The sequence below is a fragment of the Gordionus sp. m RMFG-2023 genome, chromosome 4 (genome assembly GCF_954871325.1).
Source record: "Gordionus sp. m RMFG-2023 chromosome 4, tfGorSpeb1-WG-v2, whole genome shotgun sequence".
NCBI classification, from domain to species: Eukaryota; Metazoa; Nematomorpha; class Gordioida; order Chordodea; family Parachordodidae; genus Gordionus; species Gordionus sp. m RMFG-2023.
The window spans coordinates 31745379-31763926 of NC_088778.1; the positions used below are offsets into that span (position 1 = coordinate 31745379).

The 18548-nt window shown below is 28.1% G+C and overlaps 1 protein-coding gene across 5 annotated transcripts in view; it reads left to right on the forward strand.

The window, feature by feature from the left end:
* The first annotated feature begins 312 nt into the window (after window positions 1–312).
* LOC135928359 (uncharacterized) overlaps window positions 313–18548 on the forward strand; it is a 40053-nt gene continuing 21817 nt past the window's right edge. The window contains exons 1-8 of one of the 5 annotated variants that reach the window (XM_065464809.1): window positions 313–469; window positions 1081–1274; window positions 4647–5286; window positions 8883–8943; window positions 13288–13526; window positions 15063–15178; window positions 15613–15653; window positions 17084–17268. In XM_065464809.1, the coding sequence (XP_065320881.1) occupies window positions 1134–1274; window positions 4647–5286; window positions 8883–8943; window positions 13288–13526; window positions 15063–15178; window positions 15613–15653; window positions 17084–17268 (1423 nt within the window). In that variant the 5' untranslated portion in view covers window positions 313–469; window positions 1081–1133. Of the gene's footprint in view, window positions 470–1080; window positions 1275–4646; window positions 5287–7179; window positions 7264–8882; window positions 8944–13287; window positions 13527–14561; window positions 14715–15062; window positions 15179–15612; window positions 15654–17083; window positions 17269–18548 lie in introns of those variants that run through there. The other 4 variants (XM_065464813.1, XM_065464810.1, XM_065464811.1 and 1 more) reach the window with 4 other exon arrangements.

The following is an 18548-nucleotide window of genomic DNA, read 5'->3' on the forward strand; positions in this document are numbered from 1 at the left end:
ATTTATAAATGAAAGGATAAAAATAAAGAATAATAAAAATTATAATCCTTTGCCAGTTGGCAGTTCTTCTAAATTTATTTTTTTCTTTTCTCTTTTGGAAGTCTTTTTTCTTATTCTAATCGCTTATTAATTCCTGTTCCCTATATTGTTTTTTATATAGTGTTTTGTTTTAAATTAGATGTTTTTTTTGTTTAATATAATTTTTAATTAATTATTTATTTTTATTTAAAAAAAAACTTTGTAATTATAAATTTGGTGTTTGTTTTTTTTTATTTTTTTACGAAAAAATTTTTTTTTTGTTGTTGTTTACAAACAAACGGCAGATTCCATATTGTCCAACTATTCGATTATTGGAATTGGAATATTAAACAAATAAATCAATAAATATTTATAAAATATATTTTTTTTTTTCGTTGATCTTCATAAATATTACGCTTTAAATTGCTATCAATTCCTTATAATCAAAAAGGTAAAAAATAAATAAATATAAATATAATAATATTTATAATATTTTTTAAAAGTGTTTTATTTTCTTAAATTACTTAATTTTTTTTTAATAAAAAAAACCTATAACCCGGGGCCTAAACCGAACCGTTAACCGGTAATAATCGTTATTATTTACTGATTCTAAACTGGACCTTGGAAGCGTCAAGATTTGTACCATTTGAAACTAGAACCGAGACTCTTTAATGGATTTTAAATCTGGTTGAACGCCCTAGATATCCAAATAATTTTTATATGAAAAAATGAATTTTGATTGGTCAATTTTGAACCGATATTTCAACTATTTTATATAAGGAATAAAAAAAAATTTTCCCCTGATAGAGACAAAATTTGTTAAGAAGAGGTCTTAAAGAATATTTTAAACGCCATAACCGAACCGCTCCTAAAAAATCAGAGTGGACAAGGTTTGAAAATGGGAAACTTTTTAAATTTGAGCGGGACCCTAAAAATTTGATCTATGCGGATCTTTGATATAAATTAAATTAATATTTTTGGTAAATAATCGAATTTTTATAGTTAATTTTTTTCTTTCTATAGCCACCAATTATGCATAAATGATTAAATTTTGCTTGACAGATCTTTCAATATTATCATCGAATACGCGATACGAAAAAAAACGAAAGCAAAATATGAGTGTGGAACCACCAATTCGCTCGCAAACTTGGGACGAAGGCAAAAAACAGATAAATTCTTTCGAGGAAAGAGTCAACGAATTCCTCGGGGAAAAGGGGGAAAAACTGCAAAACGTGGAAAGTCCGCGCATGGATACGGTTTATTTTTTTGCTTAATATATTGTTATTCTAATTAAGCTGTTGAGATGTGTCCTGATTCGACTTATTACTAAACAGTCAGCTGATCTTCGTCTAAACAGCCTACAAAGTTAGTGAGAGAAAAAAAACAACGAAAAAAACAAATAAAACGAAATAAAAACCAGATAAAAAAATACTTAAATGTTCTAGTTCAAAAGCTGTTTAGCCTAATTAATAAGTAGCAAGAATAAGACGAATCAGGGACACGGCGTAAATGTTATCTTTTTTAGTGTTACAAGATCATTGCCCATTTAATCCATCGATGGAAGCATGAGCATTTAGGCCTCACTCCCAAACTCAATTTTTGCCCTCCACTATAATTTTTCAAAACTCGAAAAAAATATAAGCGTCCATGAATATCATATTATAAATTAGTTTGGATTTGGATAATATTTATTTATAAAAAATTTTACGATGAATTATGTCCGGGTGAGGTCTTGCTAACTGTTTATATTTTAGTTTAGGCCGTAGTCAGGATTTTGCTAAGGGTAGGATGGACCGGGACACTAGTGGGAGCGGTTTTTCCCCTATAAAATTTTATTGGAGAACTTTAGGTCCACTTATTGTAGGACTTTGTTCATGTAAAAATTTTATTAAAAAATATGTAAAATGCTTTTTTAAAAACTTAAAAATTTTTCTTTCAAATTCTACATTTTTGGAGGGAGAGAAAGGGGAGTGGCTTGAGGATGTATGTGGGGAAATTTTTTTTTCTATAATTTATAATTGTATTTAAGTAGTTTTTTTAGCCTTATGCAACAAAATAAATTTTATTTACAAACTTTATAACCCCCAACCCTATAAGTTTTCTCATAAAATTAATATGATGCCGTATATTTTCAATAAATGCGTGAAAAAATTAAATATTAAAAAAAATAAATAAAACATCATCCACACATATGAAAAAGTATCTTAATAATTTATTCCTAGTGGTTTCATTTTATATGATCAATTCCTTTAGGAGATATAAAGGTTGAAAGGTGGTTTTATATTTGCACTTCCGCGACCGATGTTATTAATTTATCAGTTTTGAACAATTGTAATGTTTAGTTTGTAATTTAGGACGAGGACAATATCTATTTTATCTATAGATTAGATATAATTTTATAGATTTCGTACGATAACCCCCCTCCCCAAAAATAAAAATTATTTGTCATAATTTTTCTAAAAAGAATAAATATTTACCAAATCAATAAATTTTACTCTAATAAATTTTTAAAAAAATAATAAAAATTAATCATATTGACACAGAAAATTATATATCATAATATCAAAACATAAAAAAATATAACATTACGAATTGAATTATATTTTGTCCTACTTATATCCTTATTAAAAATGAGTTGTTTTTTTGGTTTTTTTCGGTTTTTTTTTCAGGATAAATAATATTAGTAGTATATAATCATTTTAAAAGAGGTTTTAACTCAATTTATCAGTTTGATAAAATTTGATAAAATTATATTTGCAAAAATCATTTTTTCTATTTATGATTCCTGGTAAATTAAACTTGTAAGAATTCAGACTTAATGCTGAGCTAGTGTTGTTAAATAGCCCGATTTTTACATCTATAATCAAAATCTTCAGGCTTACATAAAATTATAAGCCTAGCCTAGCTGATCCATATTGGCTCATTGGTTATGTAAAGTGGATTTGCTAAGGGGGTCGCGTTGATTCCTAAACACCGGATTGGCCGTTGAAAAGGCACACAATTTTCCCACCAATTTTATGTAAAAATTAAATATTAACTTTTGAAGAATATAGACGAATTTATTAATTTTATAATTTTTATTTTTTTTATTTCATTTCCTTTCTTTTATATTTCTTATTTTCTCTCTATTCTTTATAACATATAATTCGTCACGAGATTATTATAAGAAATTTCTAAATGTACTCACCCTTTATCGTACATGAATCAAATCAAATTATTCACAGAAGTCCTCTTAAACTGCATCCTTACTCCTCTAAATTCTTTTTATTAACCGAACCGTTAAACCGGTATTAGCCATTATCATTTACAGAACCTAAACCGAACCGTTTAAAAATTTGTCACCCGAACCTGACCTTTAAAAAGATCGTTAAATCTTTTTGATATTTTATTTCTTTAAAAAAAAAATTAAATTTTGATTGATAAAATATAAGGAACTATATATTTTTTTGTATATCGTGACTTAACGTTGCCAGCTACCCAATATTAAGCATAAGGCTTGCATTCATAGTGGGATCTGATCCGTCACTATTTAACAGCTGATCGATTTTTTTAAAAACCTGTTTATGAGATCAATTTTTCTTTATTCAAAATCAATCGTTCTTTGATTACTATCATGAATAGAAGGAATAAAGCTAATATAATAATATTCTCATAAACAGAAAAATTGATCAGCTGTTTAATCAAGCCGGATAGGATCCATTAAAGAAAAAATTAATTTTATAGATATTCAGCCGACTTTTAAATAAATAAATTGTAAGTTTAATAAAAGTATAAAAATTTTTTTTAAAAAAAATTGCTCGATATTGGCATTTTTTTTAAAATATTTTTTTTTAGATGATGTTGGAATTGAAATGTAAACAAAATATAAAAATGTTGTTTACGCATTTTGTGCTCTCATAATAAGAGTTTCTGTATGAAAATAACGGCAAACTAAAAATTGTATCTCTATCTAGATACATTTTCTAGACTATTGTATCTATATCTAGAATCAATTTAAAAAGTATCTTTTAATAACAGCAAACTAAAAATTGTATCTGTATCTAGATCCATTTCTAAACCTAGTATCTATATCTAGATCCATTTTATTTTATCTTAGTTAGAATGAAATGTGGAATTTATGGTTCCACGGATAGAATTCCAATAGAATAATTCTTCGCATAAAAATAATATTTCTTAAATTCATTTTAAAATAAATTTAAAACATTCGTATAAAAATATAATTCTTTTATTTAATTTACAATTTTAATGAATTCATCATCTTTTTTTCCCCCTTTTTCCTTTAAACATAATAAATAAAAAAAACATTATTCATTTTAAAAACATACAACACTCTACAACATCAATCACCATATCTCTATCATATACTCATAATTACAACACATTTGAAAAGTATCTTTTAATAACTCTGCAGGAAAAGTGATTCTGCCTAAAATTTGTAAAAAATATTATAAAATATCAATGTTTTATATTCAGGGTGCTCTCAAAAGTTTTTAGGAGGCTTGAGCTCCTATGCCATCCCTTCTAACGGCTCTAGCGCTACTGAATTTAATAATATGTAAAATTTTGCTCTGTTCATATTTTTACTATTTAAATTTTTAAAAAAAATAAAATATATATTCATCATTTAGAAGCAATTCTTAGCGACAATGAAAGAACAGGTGAAAGATCAACCGAACCCATATGAGAAGATAGCGAAAGATCTGGTACAGTCCGCTAAATCTGGCGAGGTCGATTTTAGGCCGGCGGATCCATCGCTAGCGAATATAAAAGAAGCATCGGTGACTTACGATACGGGGCAGAGGAATTCAGGAAAAGGTAACGGGATAAAGAGCAAAGAATTGGACGGAAAGGTGGGTAATTGGTACACGCCCGGTTTTCAAGTGCCTTCCTACAAGCCGGATAACCAGAAAAGTTTTCCCGAAAATGTCGATTACACGAGTCCCTCTTACTACAGCTCTCTCGGTTCGGCTCCAACCACTGAGGGCGGAGACCATGACCAAAATAATAATGATAATGATCATTTTCAAGATTCGAACAAAGTTGTTAAGTCCAGTTACCCCGGAGAGCAAGGAATAGAGTCGGAACGAAGTTATACCTTACCCGTTAGAACTGTCAAACCGCTCTCCAGTGACAAGAATATTAAGGATTCCAGCATCAGGGAAGCTACCTTGTATTCCTCTAGGCAAAATAATCCTCAGGGTGTTAGCCGCGAAGGTTATAACGTTTCCGCTCAAGCCGCTTATCATGGGCGCCCGCCCTATGACAAAAGTATGTTGAATTTTTTTTTTTTTATACGAATAGAGATAATAAATCTAGCGAAGGTTATGGTTTGGTCCGCGATGCCGGGTTTAGCACCGTCCGGTCCTTAATCGAAAATGTCTCCCCTTAAGATATTTTTTATAATTATAAATTTATACGAAAAACATATTTAAAATGGATATCATTATTGGGATAGATTCCAAACCGTAATCCCTTGATTTAAACCGTTTTTTGAGAGCCATTTTGAAATTTTGAAAGTTTTGATTTGACCGGAAATGTATTTTAGCCCATGAAAAATTTTACCAAATTTTTGCTAATGAACCTTTGATGTATCTTTCAACTTAAACAAAAATAACCTGTAATAACAATGTAAAGTAAGTTTAGATCACAGGTTCGTGGCACAATTGGCCCGAATTTCTTATTGGTGGAATAAATACATTTCCGGTTAAATAATTTTTTTTAAAAATTTTAAAATTGACCTCATTATTATATTTAAAAGCAAAAGATTCCTTATTACCTAATACGACATATACTATATTTATATATATATAATAAAAAATACAATAAAAATTTAACAAAAAAAATCAACATTTTATAATCTATTTATTTAATCGATTCAATATTTAAACTCAATAAATAAATTTCTTTATTCAATATTTGCCCGTTTAGTCCACACTAAATTATATCATATTTAAAATATCGCGAACGCGACAATAGTATAAAATATGTTTTTTATTTTTTATTTTTGATAAATTTATTTTAAAATCAATTATCCAAAAAACTAAAATAATTTTTAACGGCCCGAAAGTGCGGGCCTACCAGCGGAGACCTCTAGCTCTAGAATCTTAACCCGATTTTTAAGACCGGATGATGTTTCACAAATGCACGGCTGGTAACGATCAACAAATATTCGTTAGTCGTTAGTTAAAAAATGGCTATTTAGCGCGCCGAGGTGAATCTGCTTCTCATTTGAGACACTAGTCGATATATTTCTAATTTTTGGTTTCGGCTAAATGCTATATTTCGCCTTTAGCTGGCAATAACGTCCAAAAAACTGATCATTTTCCCGAATACGGTCAAAACAATGATGTTCATTAATACTAAGAGATTGGCTATTCATGCATTAATAGGAGTTAGTGTAGCGTCATTTTGTGGTTTTGCTCGATTAAGTGACATTAATGTGTGTTAATATAATGATGTCGACATGCTGACCACAAAATGACCATTACGGTTGATTTTATATTATGAATTTGTTATTGAGTCAAAAACGATGATTATGATTAGTGAACAGACGCTTGCGGTTAGTGCTGTTAAACGGCTCGATTTGAGCCGATTTTTAAAAACAGCTGACTCGATATTTTAGCCAGAAAAATATCGCCTAAGCCTCGAGGTTTCGCTAATAGATGGCCAAACCCCTTCTTGACATCTATGGGCAGAGGCTTGCGCAATATTTTCCTGAGTTAAGACATTGAATCAGCTGTTTTAAAGTATCGGCTCAAATCAAGCCGTTTAACAACACTACCCGGTAAATTGAATAGGTTTTTAAATTTAATGCAAATTAAACTCGGTTCTTTTTCACTTATATTTCCTTTTCTTTCAAAATAAAATCTGATAATATTTTTTTTTAAAAAAAACTCCTTTAGTTAAATAAGTATAAAATTTAAAGTGTTAAAGCACATTTAAAAAAGTATTATTTTACAAAAATAAAATTAACCTTGATTTTAAAGTAAATATTATTATTTAAAAAAAAATAATTAAATATAAAATAAAAAGGAGTAAAAAGCTTATAATTTAAAAAGTATCACAAAAATAGTTATAAATTATAAATTTATAAAAAAAAATACAATTTATTTTTCCTCTTGGGAATTTTTCATGATTTTTATGATTTTTTGGGATTTTTTTCAAAAAATAAAATTTCTATCATAATTTAATATTCCGGAAAATTCGTGCAAATTGATTTTGCTATATCCAACGATTAAATCAAAAGTAAAAATAATGATTCAAATTTTATTTTTATTACTTTTTTAAAACAAAATTTATTTAAATTTTTTAAAGTTATTTTATTATTTTTTAAAATTATTTCTTTACATAATTTAAATATAAAATATTGTAATTAAAGTAATAATAATATTTTTTTTTTCTTCTTTTATATTGAGTTTTGGAAGTTTGAGCATCATATAGAAATTGATTGATTAATTTTTTAAAATCAAATCGAAAGAGATACATAGTAGCTCTTGTTAAAACTAGTGTTGTTAAACGGCTAACTCAATACTTCACCCAGAAAAATATCACCCAAAACCTGAAGATTTTACTCATAGAAGAAGGAACAAAGGTCTAGACTTATATTATCGAAATCTTGAAACTTAGGCAATATTTTTCTGACTAAAATATTGAGTTAGCCATTTTTAAAAATCGGCTCATAACAAGCCGTTTAACAACACTAGTTAAAACCAATGGTTTTATAATATATTTTAATTGTAGTATAAGTATGGTATATCATAGTTTAATTTAATTTAATATAAAAATTTATCAAAAAACAAAAGTTCTAAAAAAATATATTAATTATCACAATTTTTCTTCGTAAGGGAAAAAAAGTTATTCCTATTTTAATTTAAAAGAATAAAACAAATATTACATAAATATTTCGTTAATTTTTATTTGCAATGCGAAAATTGTAAAATGCATTTGCACAGCGGACTTCAACCCCACCTAGCCGCCCTCTCAAAAATTATACCCACTTACCACCCTCTAAAATGTTAACCCCTCTTCCCACCCTCTAACATTTTACTCTCTGTCCCCTCTAAATTTTACTTTCCCTACCCCCTTTCCAAAATCAAAACTAGCAACGAAAAAAAGAAGGACTAAAATTGAAATTACTCCATGCATCCTTCCAATTTAATTCAAATAACTTAGCGTCTTCTTAACTACCTCACCTCTTCAATTTCATTGAAAATCTTGCCATAACACCCGCCCCCCTTATCTCCCATATGTCCCTGGCAATGCTTGTTTGAATTATTAAAAAACAATTTGTTATATCCAGAACATATTTTATTCCTATAGCCACACTCACAGAAGGCCATTTTTTGCCAATAGCATACAAGTTTTTTTAAAAAAAATATATATGGATTAAAATTGGAAATTTTACATAACGAAGCCAGGAATTTCTGTAACATTAGTCAAAGAATCCAAATGGAAATTTTTCGATAATGGTTCCTTTTTGGGAGCACATTTATTAAATTTTATAATTAATTACATACTTTTAAATTTAGTTTTTTTTAATGATTATTTAAAAGCAAGAATTAGTCAGAACTCATGTATAACCAGTATGTATATTAAAAGTTAGCCAATGTATAAAATAAAAGTAAATATTTATAAAACGAAATATTTAATTACTTTTTTTTTATTTTTTCCTATTTTTTAATCATATTTCAAATATAAAAACGCATATTAATTGATTTCTTATAAAATGTAGATTTCGATTAAAAGGTCATATACAAAATATTATTATTTAAATTTTTTTTTTACTGGGTTTTTCTTTCTTTCTTTCTTTCTAATTTATATATTTTTTTCTTTTCTAATTTATAATCTTTTCTTTATTCCCGCAGATTATTCTAATAATAACTACAACCACGATACGAATAAAATGATGCGAAACTATTCCAATGGGTAAAATTAAACTAAATTATAATTTGTTTTAATCCATAGCCAGGCCCGGAGATTTTCAAAAAAAAATTTAAAAAAATTTCGGCCCCGGCCCGAATTTTTATTTTTTATAGAATGATACTCGACCCGGCCCGTATACCCGGGCCGGGTATGCAGTTTAAAAAAAAGCTGTTAAACAGCTCGATTTGAGCCGATTTTTGGAAAAATATTGCCTTATTACCTTCGGAGATTTTGCTGAACAGATGCTCGCTCCATACGTTTCTATCAATGAGCAAAATCTTCCTTGGGTAATTATTTTCTGGATAAAATAATTGAGACCCGTTTTTTAAAAACATTTTAACAACGTATTTAATATAAAATTTTCCAAATTTTGACAATCTTTTTTTTTGTTTTCTTGAAATTTTTTAACAATCGCCTTCTTATAATATATTTTAAAACCCATTTTACTCTTGTACCTTAAAAATAGAGTTATTATAGGAAGGAAGGAAGGAAGGAAGGAAGGAAGGAAGGAAGGAAGGAAGGAAGGAAGGAAGAAGGAAGGAAGGAAGGAAGGAAGGAAGGAAGGAAGGAAGGAAGGAAGGAAGGAAGGAAGGAAGGAAGGAAGGAAGGAAGGAAGGAAGGAAGAAGGAAGGAAGGAAGGAAGGAAGGAAGGAAGGAAGGAGTATAGGCATAGCCAAGCCAGGATTCAGGCCCTTAGCCGGAATTATCTCTTTTTTTTGCTACTTTTTAAAAACATTATTATATTTATTTATTAATTATGAGGGGAAGATGGGGGGGGGCTGAATTTTTTATTGGCTTATAAATCGCTCGGGGAGTGGGGTGGGGCATTTTCCTATCTATCCTTTTGGGTATAACCTATTAGGTATTTATATCTTAAAAAGTGGAAAAAAATTTTAGAATTAGGAACCCAAATTTTGCGCCCAAGAAAAAATAAAAATGCATATTTAAAATGTCTATTCCCCCCCCCCCCTCTTCCCTTACGTGACGACTATTTTTATAATTTATGACGAAGAGAAGATTATAAAAAAGAAATCTTAATCTTTGTGTCAATTCACCATTTTTTTTTCTTTCTTTTGTTTTTACTTTTATTTTTAAAAAATAAAAAAAATTAAGTGAATTTGCAAATTCTTAATCATATTTTTCATAAGGGTGGGGAATAGGGAATACACGACTTATTTTTTTTTAAAAAATATGAACAATTTATTTGTTATCTCTTTCAATTGTCGGAATTATATATATATTTTTTAAAAAAGTAACACAAAATCAATAAAATATTATTTCTTTCTTTTATCAATTTTACTAGTTAAAAATGAATTTCCAAGAAAAAAATAATATTTTGGAGATTATTTCAGTGGTAGGGAAATGTGGGGGGGGGAGGTTCGCTGAACACCGTTTAACTCATTTATATGATATTATATAACCCAAATCATGTTTATATTTGTCCTTATCCCTTCAAAGCACAGGCTAAAAAAAATAACATGAATGTCTAGGTGGGGTTCTCTCGGAACTCTCAGCTACATTTTGAATTAAATTTATTTGTTTTGAAGTTCCTATTGACATATGTCTAAGGGAAGAGATAATGATTGGTAAAAAAAAATATAATTTTTGTCAGAATTTACACTTTTTGGAGATGAAGAGATGCATGTGAAGTCCCAAATTAAGGATTTACCTAAAGACCAAGGCACAGAAGTTAAACCATCTGGCCTTAGGCCATCATCTAATGATAAATTAGCAGGCTCCAAGATGTCTGGTATTCGGGCCCTCGTAAGAGATTTGCTAATAACTGAATGAATCGCTGAATGTCTTGCATATCTGCCTTGACTATATATACAATTTAAACTATGTCTTCCCTCTGGAATCAACTAATAATTTACATTTTGTGCATGTATTTGTTCGAACTATGTTACATCCAATCGATGTCCCATGGCAACTCTTAATTGTTCATCTGCTAAGAGGTTACCTAGGTTACGACTTGGTAATGCTTCCAACCATTCATAACCACTCACTCATTTGGCATTTTGTAATAGTTGAATATTTTAATAGAAACAAGTGGTCGAGTCCGATCTACTATATAGATGTATTATAATAGATCGGACTCGAAAAAATGTTCTTTACGGATTTGAACAAAGAACTTCGGATTGAGATACACGCAACTTATCCGGCTAGGCCAGAGAAGCTCTTCAAAAAAATCACTATTTTCTAAATATAAATATTTTAAAATTCTCGATCCTATCAAAATTTGGTCCGTTCAAATATCACACCACGTTATATTTAACCATTAACCCTTAACATCTTTATTACATGAACAAGTTCTCGAATTTGCTATATCGAAAAATGCAACTTGACTATATCTACAAATCGTTAATAATTTGAATTTGGTCAAAATACAAGTTTTTGTTATGAACAAGTAGATTAAGGTTGGAAGTTTGATTTGAAAGATAATTCTGCCGCGTCTAAATATATAGAGAAAAGCTCATACCCATACCTTACTTCTAACCATTTTTTTATTTTTACTTTTCTCTTAAATCAAGAATAATGTAAGAAGAACTCGCTAAACTCTATTTAATGATTTTATTCAAAATATCCATAATCCAATAATTTCAAGAATTTTACAATATAATTTAATAATGATCGAAGAATTTACTAGAGATCTGAAGTAGGTCCGGCCCGTACCCGAACGTACTTCGGGCCGGGTTTTACCCTATTTTTTAAAAAATTCGGGCCGGGTCAGCGAGCCTTGGAAATTTTTTAAAATATATCTAAATTTATCAATTTTACATGAATAATTTAATGTGAAGTTAAAATTTTTGATTTTATATAAAGAAACTAGACGTCATATGACATATGTCTTTTATTTTGAATAATTCGGTAAATTATTTTTTTTAAAAAAATTTCGTGTTCGGGCCGGCAAACCTTTTTAAAAAAATTTCGGGTTCGGGCCGGGCCAGCAAAACTTTTGTAAAAAATATTTCGGACCGGGCCGGGTTTGAAAAATTAGGACCGATACAGATCGCTAAAATTTACATCATCGAAAAAATTAAATATTTTCTCATATCATAATAATCATATTATTTATTATTATTATTATTTAATTCCAACCAATCAACTTTATGGTTCCTTGGCATCAGTATATATTTTTAAAAACATAGAATTTCAACCCTTCTTAAAAAAAATATTAAAATGTTTTTTTTTCTTCTTTTTCTGAAATCAAATGATATTTATCATTTTATAAAATATTTATTTGTTTATATTTAATATGCCATTTCAACGCTAGGGGCCCTATAGTGTTGGCAAGCAACAAAGCTACGCTAAACCTTAAATCCATCATACCGGGTATTTAATTTAGGGGGGGGGGAAATAAAGAAGAACCCCTTTTTGGTGGTTTTCACTTATTTTTCTTATAAAAATGCTACATTAACTCTCTTTTGGGGTTTTCACTTATTTTTCTTATAAAAAATGCTACATTTGGAATTATAGTCGTTATTTTAAAGTTATTAACTTTTACTAATTTTTTTTCTTTCTTATTCTTCTTTGTAGTAAATATGATTATATTGTATGTATAAATATTTTGGATCCACCCTGGGGTTACTCGCCTGCAAATCCTATATATATGTCAATCTAGGGACTTAATATTGGAATGCATTTCCGGAAAAATAGGATCTTTAAATTTAAATAAAATTAGCCTAATTAATGATTTAAAATTTCAAAACCTATTGCGCATGTCGATAAAACCCAAACTATCGCCTTACCCAAAATTTTGTATAAACCAGGCTAGAATCTTCTTTTATAAAAATTTATGAAACTCAAGCCAGTATCATTTTTATTTAGTGACAAGTTTCAAACTTTGAAATAGGTACAATAAATACTTAAACCTTTCTAGCTAAATTGAATGCATTTCTGGCAAAGTCAGATCTTTAAATTTAAATAAAACGCGCCCAATGTTTTGTTGAGTTCGCGGGCAAAACTATCCTAAATTCACAATATGGGTATATCAATGTTGTACCTATATTACTAGATTAGCGATTCATTAATTGAAAGTGCCCATACACAGGAGTCTGCTAGGGCGCCATTTTATGGTTTGGACCCACTAATTATACCTATTTTATCATTATATGAATGCACATTAATGTCATTTAAACCACGTAATGTACAGCTGACCTCTTTGTATAGACATTTATAGACCCATTTAATGTTTAATCGTCAATCTAGTAATTATGCACATCATTAGGGTTGTATAAGCACTATGCGTGGTAGAATATATTTTCAATCAAATCAAATTTTAGTTTTAAAATTTAAAAATTTCCTTATTGGTAATGATTTAAAAATGTAAAATAAATATTTTACAAGACGCGGAAACAACCGGAAGCAAATGATCATAGGAAGCATACCTAATAAACTGGAGACTATGGACGTCGTAACGCGTCCAGATTCGTCCGTTGCCCATTACCTTAGCCAAGAGGAAGGACAGGGGGTTGTAAAAGCAACGCGGGAAACGATAACGTTCACCAACGAGGAAGACAAAAGTCCCCAGTATTCCTTAATGAAGGCTACTATTAAAGGAGGGAGCGATCTCGCGGACTCTCAAAGTATAAATATTATTCTCACCTTTATCCTATGTTTTTTTACCAGTAGATATTTTGAGGTCGGCACAGCCGGTCCGAAAGCGGGACACGTAGGCCCGGGGCTCGATAAATTTAAAAAATATATATTTTACGGGCTAAGGTTAGTCTGGAAAACCCGATAAAAAATTAGCGGTCGGTTCGGCACCCCATCTCTGGCCCTATCTAACTAATCGCACATTTAATCCAATAACATTGATAAAAAAACAAATGAAATCTTTGTAACATTATTAATTACTCAGAGACCTGCAAGAGGTACCATTCGCAAATTCCGACCCGGGTTTTATATTTTCAAACCCGACCCGTTTTAGGACCGGCCCGGGTATTTTCTTATTAAAAAGATATTTATATCTCACTTCACTCTGCCATTTATTTTATTCATAATTAGATTATTATATAATTTAAAAAAATAATAATAATTAACAAGTTGAGCAAATATAAATCAAAAAATTATTAAAATTATCTTTAAAAGAAACAAATTTTTTTTTTGGCCCTCCACTTCACATTCCTATCTAATTTCCTTATAAATATTTCGAAAAACTAATAAAAAAATATCATATATTTAGGATCTATTCCAAAAAGAAATTAATAATTTTAAATAATAACTATTTTTTAATATTTATTTTTATTAAAAAATTAAATAAGAAGTTTGTTTTTATTATTTAAATTTCCATAAATATTTCTCTTCTTTAAAATCTCGATATCGAAATCAAAGGTAATATAGAAAAGAAAAAATTTTTCACCTGATTTTTCGTTTTCTAAAAATATAAAAGTTTCTTCTTTAAAAATAAATTAAATATATACCTTTATTAATTAAATATACATCTCTTTTTTTTATTTTAAATAACAGCCCGACCTTCAAAAATATATTTTTTTTATTTTTATTATTTATATTTTTTAAAAAATTTTTTCAAAAAAAAATTGAATAAATTTTTATTTTTTGTAATATCATCATCATATTCATATCATCTCTTAAATAAATTTATTTTAATTTGCGACAATAATATATATATATTTGCGACAATTATAATTGATTCCAAAAATAAAAAAAAGGATATATTTTTTGTGGGATTTATTTTATACATCTCACTTGTTATAAAAATTAATTATTTAAATTCGATACGAATAAACGATATGACATTCTACTCACGGCAAGTATTCAATATTTTTAAAGTGGATAAAGAGGGGATTTCATTTATTTCTTTTATATATATATTAGTGTTGTTAAGCTGCTCATTTTTGAACCGATTTTTAAAAACGGCTAACTCGTTATTTTATTAGGAAAAATATGATGCAATCTTGAAGATTTTTTTCATAGGTGGCACAAAGGTTTGAACATGTATTGACGAAATCTCTAGGCTTTGACAATATTTTTCTGTCTAAAATATTGAGTTAGCTGTTTATAAATCGGCTTAAATCTAGCCGTTTTAACAACAGTAGGGAAAATTAATTTTTTTTAAATATAACAATTTTTTATGATTTTAAAATAAAAATTATATACAGAACCAAAATTCTACACGGCCACTATCACATATTATCATCATCAAACAGAAAATCTTCCAGATAACCAGCAGAAGCTAACCTCATCTTCACCCAATTCTCAATATTCCAATAATATAGTAAATAGTTGTTTTTTTTGTATTCCTCTACCACTTTTTTAAAAAAATCTTAAATAGTTTTTTTTTTATATCTTCAATCCATTTCTGTTCTAATTTATTTCATTCATTCATTCTTTCTTTCTTTTTTTTTAGTAAGGATTCTAATTTTAATCTTACCTTGATTCTCATCATCATAAACAAAACAACCTTCATACAAAATCACGCTTTAAAATTTAATTACCGTTTTTTTTAAAAAAATAATAAAGTTTATTATAAATTATATATAAATATTTCATTTTGTTGAATTTTGATTTAATTCAATTTATAAATTCATTAAAACAGTTAATAAAGTATTTTGCCATTTCTTTTTAAGGGATCAATCACTCCCCTGCCTCTATTTCCTTTAAATTTTTTTTTTTCAATCTTTTAATTTTTATTTATTTGCTAAAATTAAGCCAGCTATCGAAGGACAACAAGTTCGTACAGGTTTTATGAGGTAAATTTATATAAAACAAAAGCATAATTTTAAATTATGTTGTAAAAACATTGATCTAAAACCCTTGTCCAAAAACTTTTTTTAACGCTTTATTTTTTTTATAAAAAAATCGCTTTCAAATGTTTCACTTTTTATATTTTAACATTGAAAAGCCTTTTAAGTAAACGTTTTTCTAAATTTATTGACAAACCTTTAAGAGAAACTGATGATTTAATGAAACAAAATAGGAGTAAAAGAATTTTTAATAATGATTTGTCTATATTTTAATTATTTTTGCAAACAATTGATGGGGTTTTAATTTAATCGTCAATGTGTTTCATTAAATCATCAACAAGTATCTTTTCTATTATTAGCATATTTGTCAACTTAGCATTATTGAACTCCGAAATAACTTACACTTTTAATTTTAGTGCTTTTTAAAGATGAATAAATATAATTGACTTTAACTTATATTTATAGCATTATTTATATTCATTATTAAGTGTGAAATGTGATATTGAAATAATAATAATAATAATTTTATAATAAAAAATCGCGAAATTTTATTTTTTTTATTATCAATAATAAAAATTATTTTATGCCATAAAAACTTTTACACCTTTTCAATGATTTATTTAACCGCTCTGTTAAGGTCGCTTACATAGTTCTGTTATAACAAAAAAAATCTAGAAGTTTTAAAATTTAAAATTGGGAAAAGCTTAAAATGATAAATTTTTTTGAAAATTTTGACAAATATGTTTTTGGCCATATTTTAATTTTTTCTATTTTAAATTTAAAAAGAAAGAAAAATAAACTTTGTTTCATTTGGGTTTTTCGATAAAATTTTTTGAAAGTTTTTTTGAATTAAATAAATTTATAATATGAAAGAATTTAAATAACATAAATAATAATTTTTTTCCCATTTTTTTTTACAAAGAGGATTTAGAATTTTTGTGGAAATTTGATCAAAAATTTTGCTTGAATCTTTATTGTGAAATTGTTTTTTTCTTCTTCTCATTTTCAAATTTTTGAATTTTCCGGGGAGAAAGGGGGTTATAACTAATTTAATATAAAATTTTGGTATAATTTGTTAATCATCCTTTTAAAAGAGAAAATTAGATTTGTTTTTATTTAATTTAATTTATTGCTAACTACTTAGACAAAATAGGAATTATGATTATTATTCCCAGGGAAATTAACTAAGACCAATTCCTTATTTGTCTTAAAGTATCTTTCTTTAATTTAAATGTCGAGTTTACTTCTAGGAAGCAAATTATGAATGAAATCTGTGCATTGATCATGCTGGAATTTTTATCTACTTGATTTAGTCGTTTATATCAAAAAATCTTTAAGATCGGGATGTAATAAATAGGATTGGCCCTTCTTTTGACCAAATAGTGAGGCTTATGTATTTTTTTTGACTAATGATTATTTATATATGAAAAATATAGTCAACAGCAAGATCCATTTCCGGTAGATTCCTCTAGGAAAGGAATACGAGTCATCTCACCCGAAACAATAGACTCGTCGGCTTATTACAACGCGCCGGTCGATGCTAAGGTAGGTGTCGGGGGTCAATTGAATCCATTGGGGAAAGATGAAACACATTTCTACGGATCCTCCGTTGATAGTGGATGTGAGAGACTTATTATATAATAATTTATATTAAACAGAATCCTTTTTTTTGAAAATCACGAAATTATTACAAATATGTAATCATTGGCATAACCAATAACACCCCAGGTTAAATATGCAATTTCTTAAGTATCATTTTAAACAAATAAAATTGAATACCCATATATTCACCTCTAGCCCATTAAAGCATACCTAAAGTCCTCAAATAAACATCATTCTAAAAAGCATACCTAAAGTCCTCAAATAAACTTATGGCTCCATGAAAATCCCGGATATTCTTATATAGGTAGGACTAGAGATTTTATAGTAATTTTCTCTTATATAGCAAAAAAAAGGAAATTCAAATTAAAACCAACACTTACCCACCTTCTTCTCCAGTTTTATTAGAATGACGATATGGACTTTCATAATTTTTTCCGCCTCTCTCCTCCCTCCTCCCTCCATCCTTTAAATATCAATAACGATCTTGTGTTATACCCCACACCCCCAATCCGAGGATAAAGAAGTAATAGAACATATATAAAATAATAACACGAAGCACTGGGATTTGGAAATAAGAAATTGCCGGAATGATCATATCCTTTATCTTAAATCTTATTGGTAGGGGAATGGGGAATTCTTCGTTCAACCAACGAATTTCTTAAGACATGAACATTTTTTTGAAGTATTAAAAAATTATTAAAAGTTTATAAATTGGTTTTTATTAGAGCAAAATCAAATTGAGATTTTTTTATTATTATAAGCTTAATTCATTTATAATACTTTTATCTTTATCTTAAAAGAAACGATATAAACCTTATATTATATATATAAATTCTTCGATTATTGATTTTATTAAGTAGGCGTCACTTGAGAGTATATTCTCTTTCGCTCGAATATTAGTTTATTTTTCGAATTTTACCAAGACAATTTATTTATTTAATAATATTGTTAGGTAGCTAATAAAAAAATATAGAGAATAGTGGGGGTGGGGGGGGGGGTATTTCAGTTCAATTTAGTCACCTGCTAAATAAAAAAGTTACCAAGCATTGAGACTCGAGTCAATTTATTTACGCTTCCTTTAAAGGCGGGTTATATTTTCACAAAAAAAATCGGCTACTAATCCTGCGCTCACATTTAGAGTACAAAATATGATTTTATATTCATATTTTTTGTATACTTTGCCGCGAATTCGCACTAACTGTGAATGCAGTAGGGTAAGATGATAAGTTAATTGTTGAAGTTACGTTTAGCCGATTTTTAATTGGGTGACCTTATTATACGATTTTTTAAGATAATTAG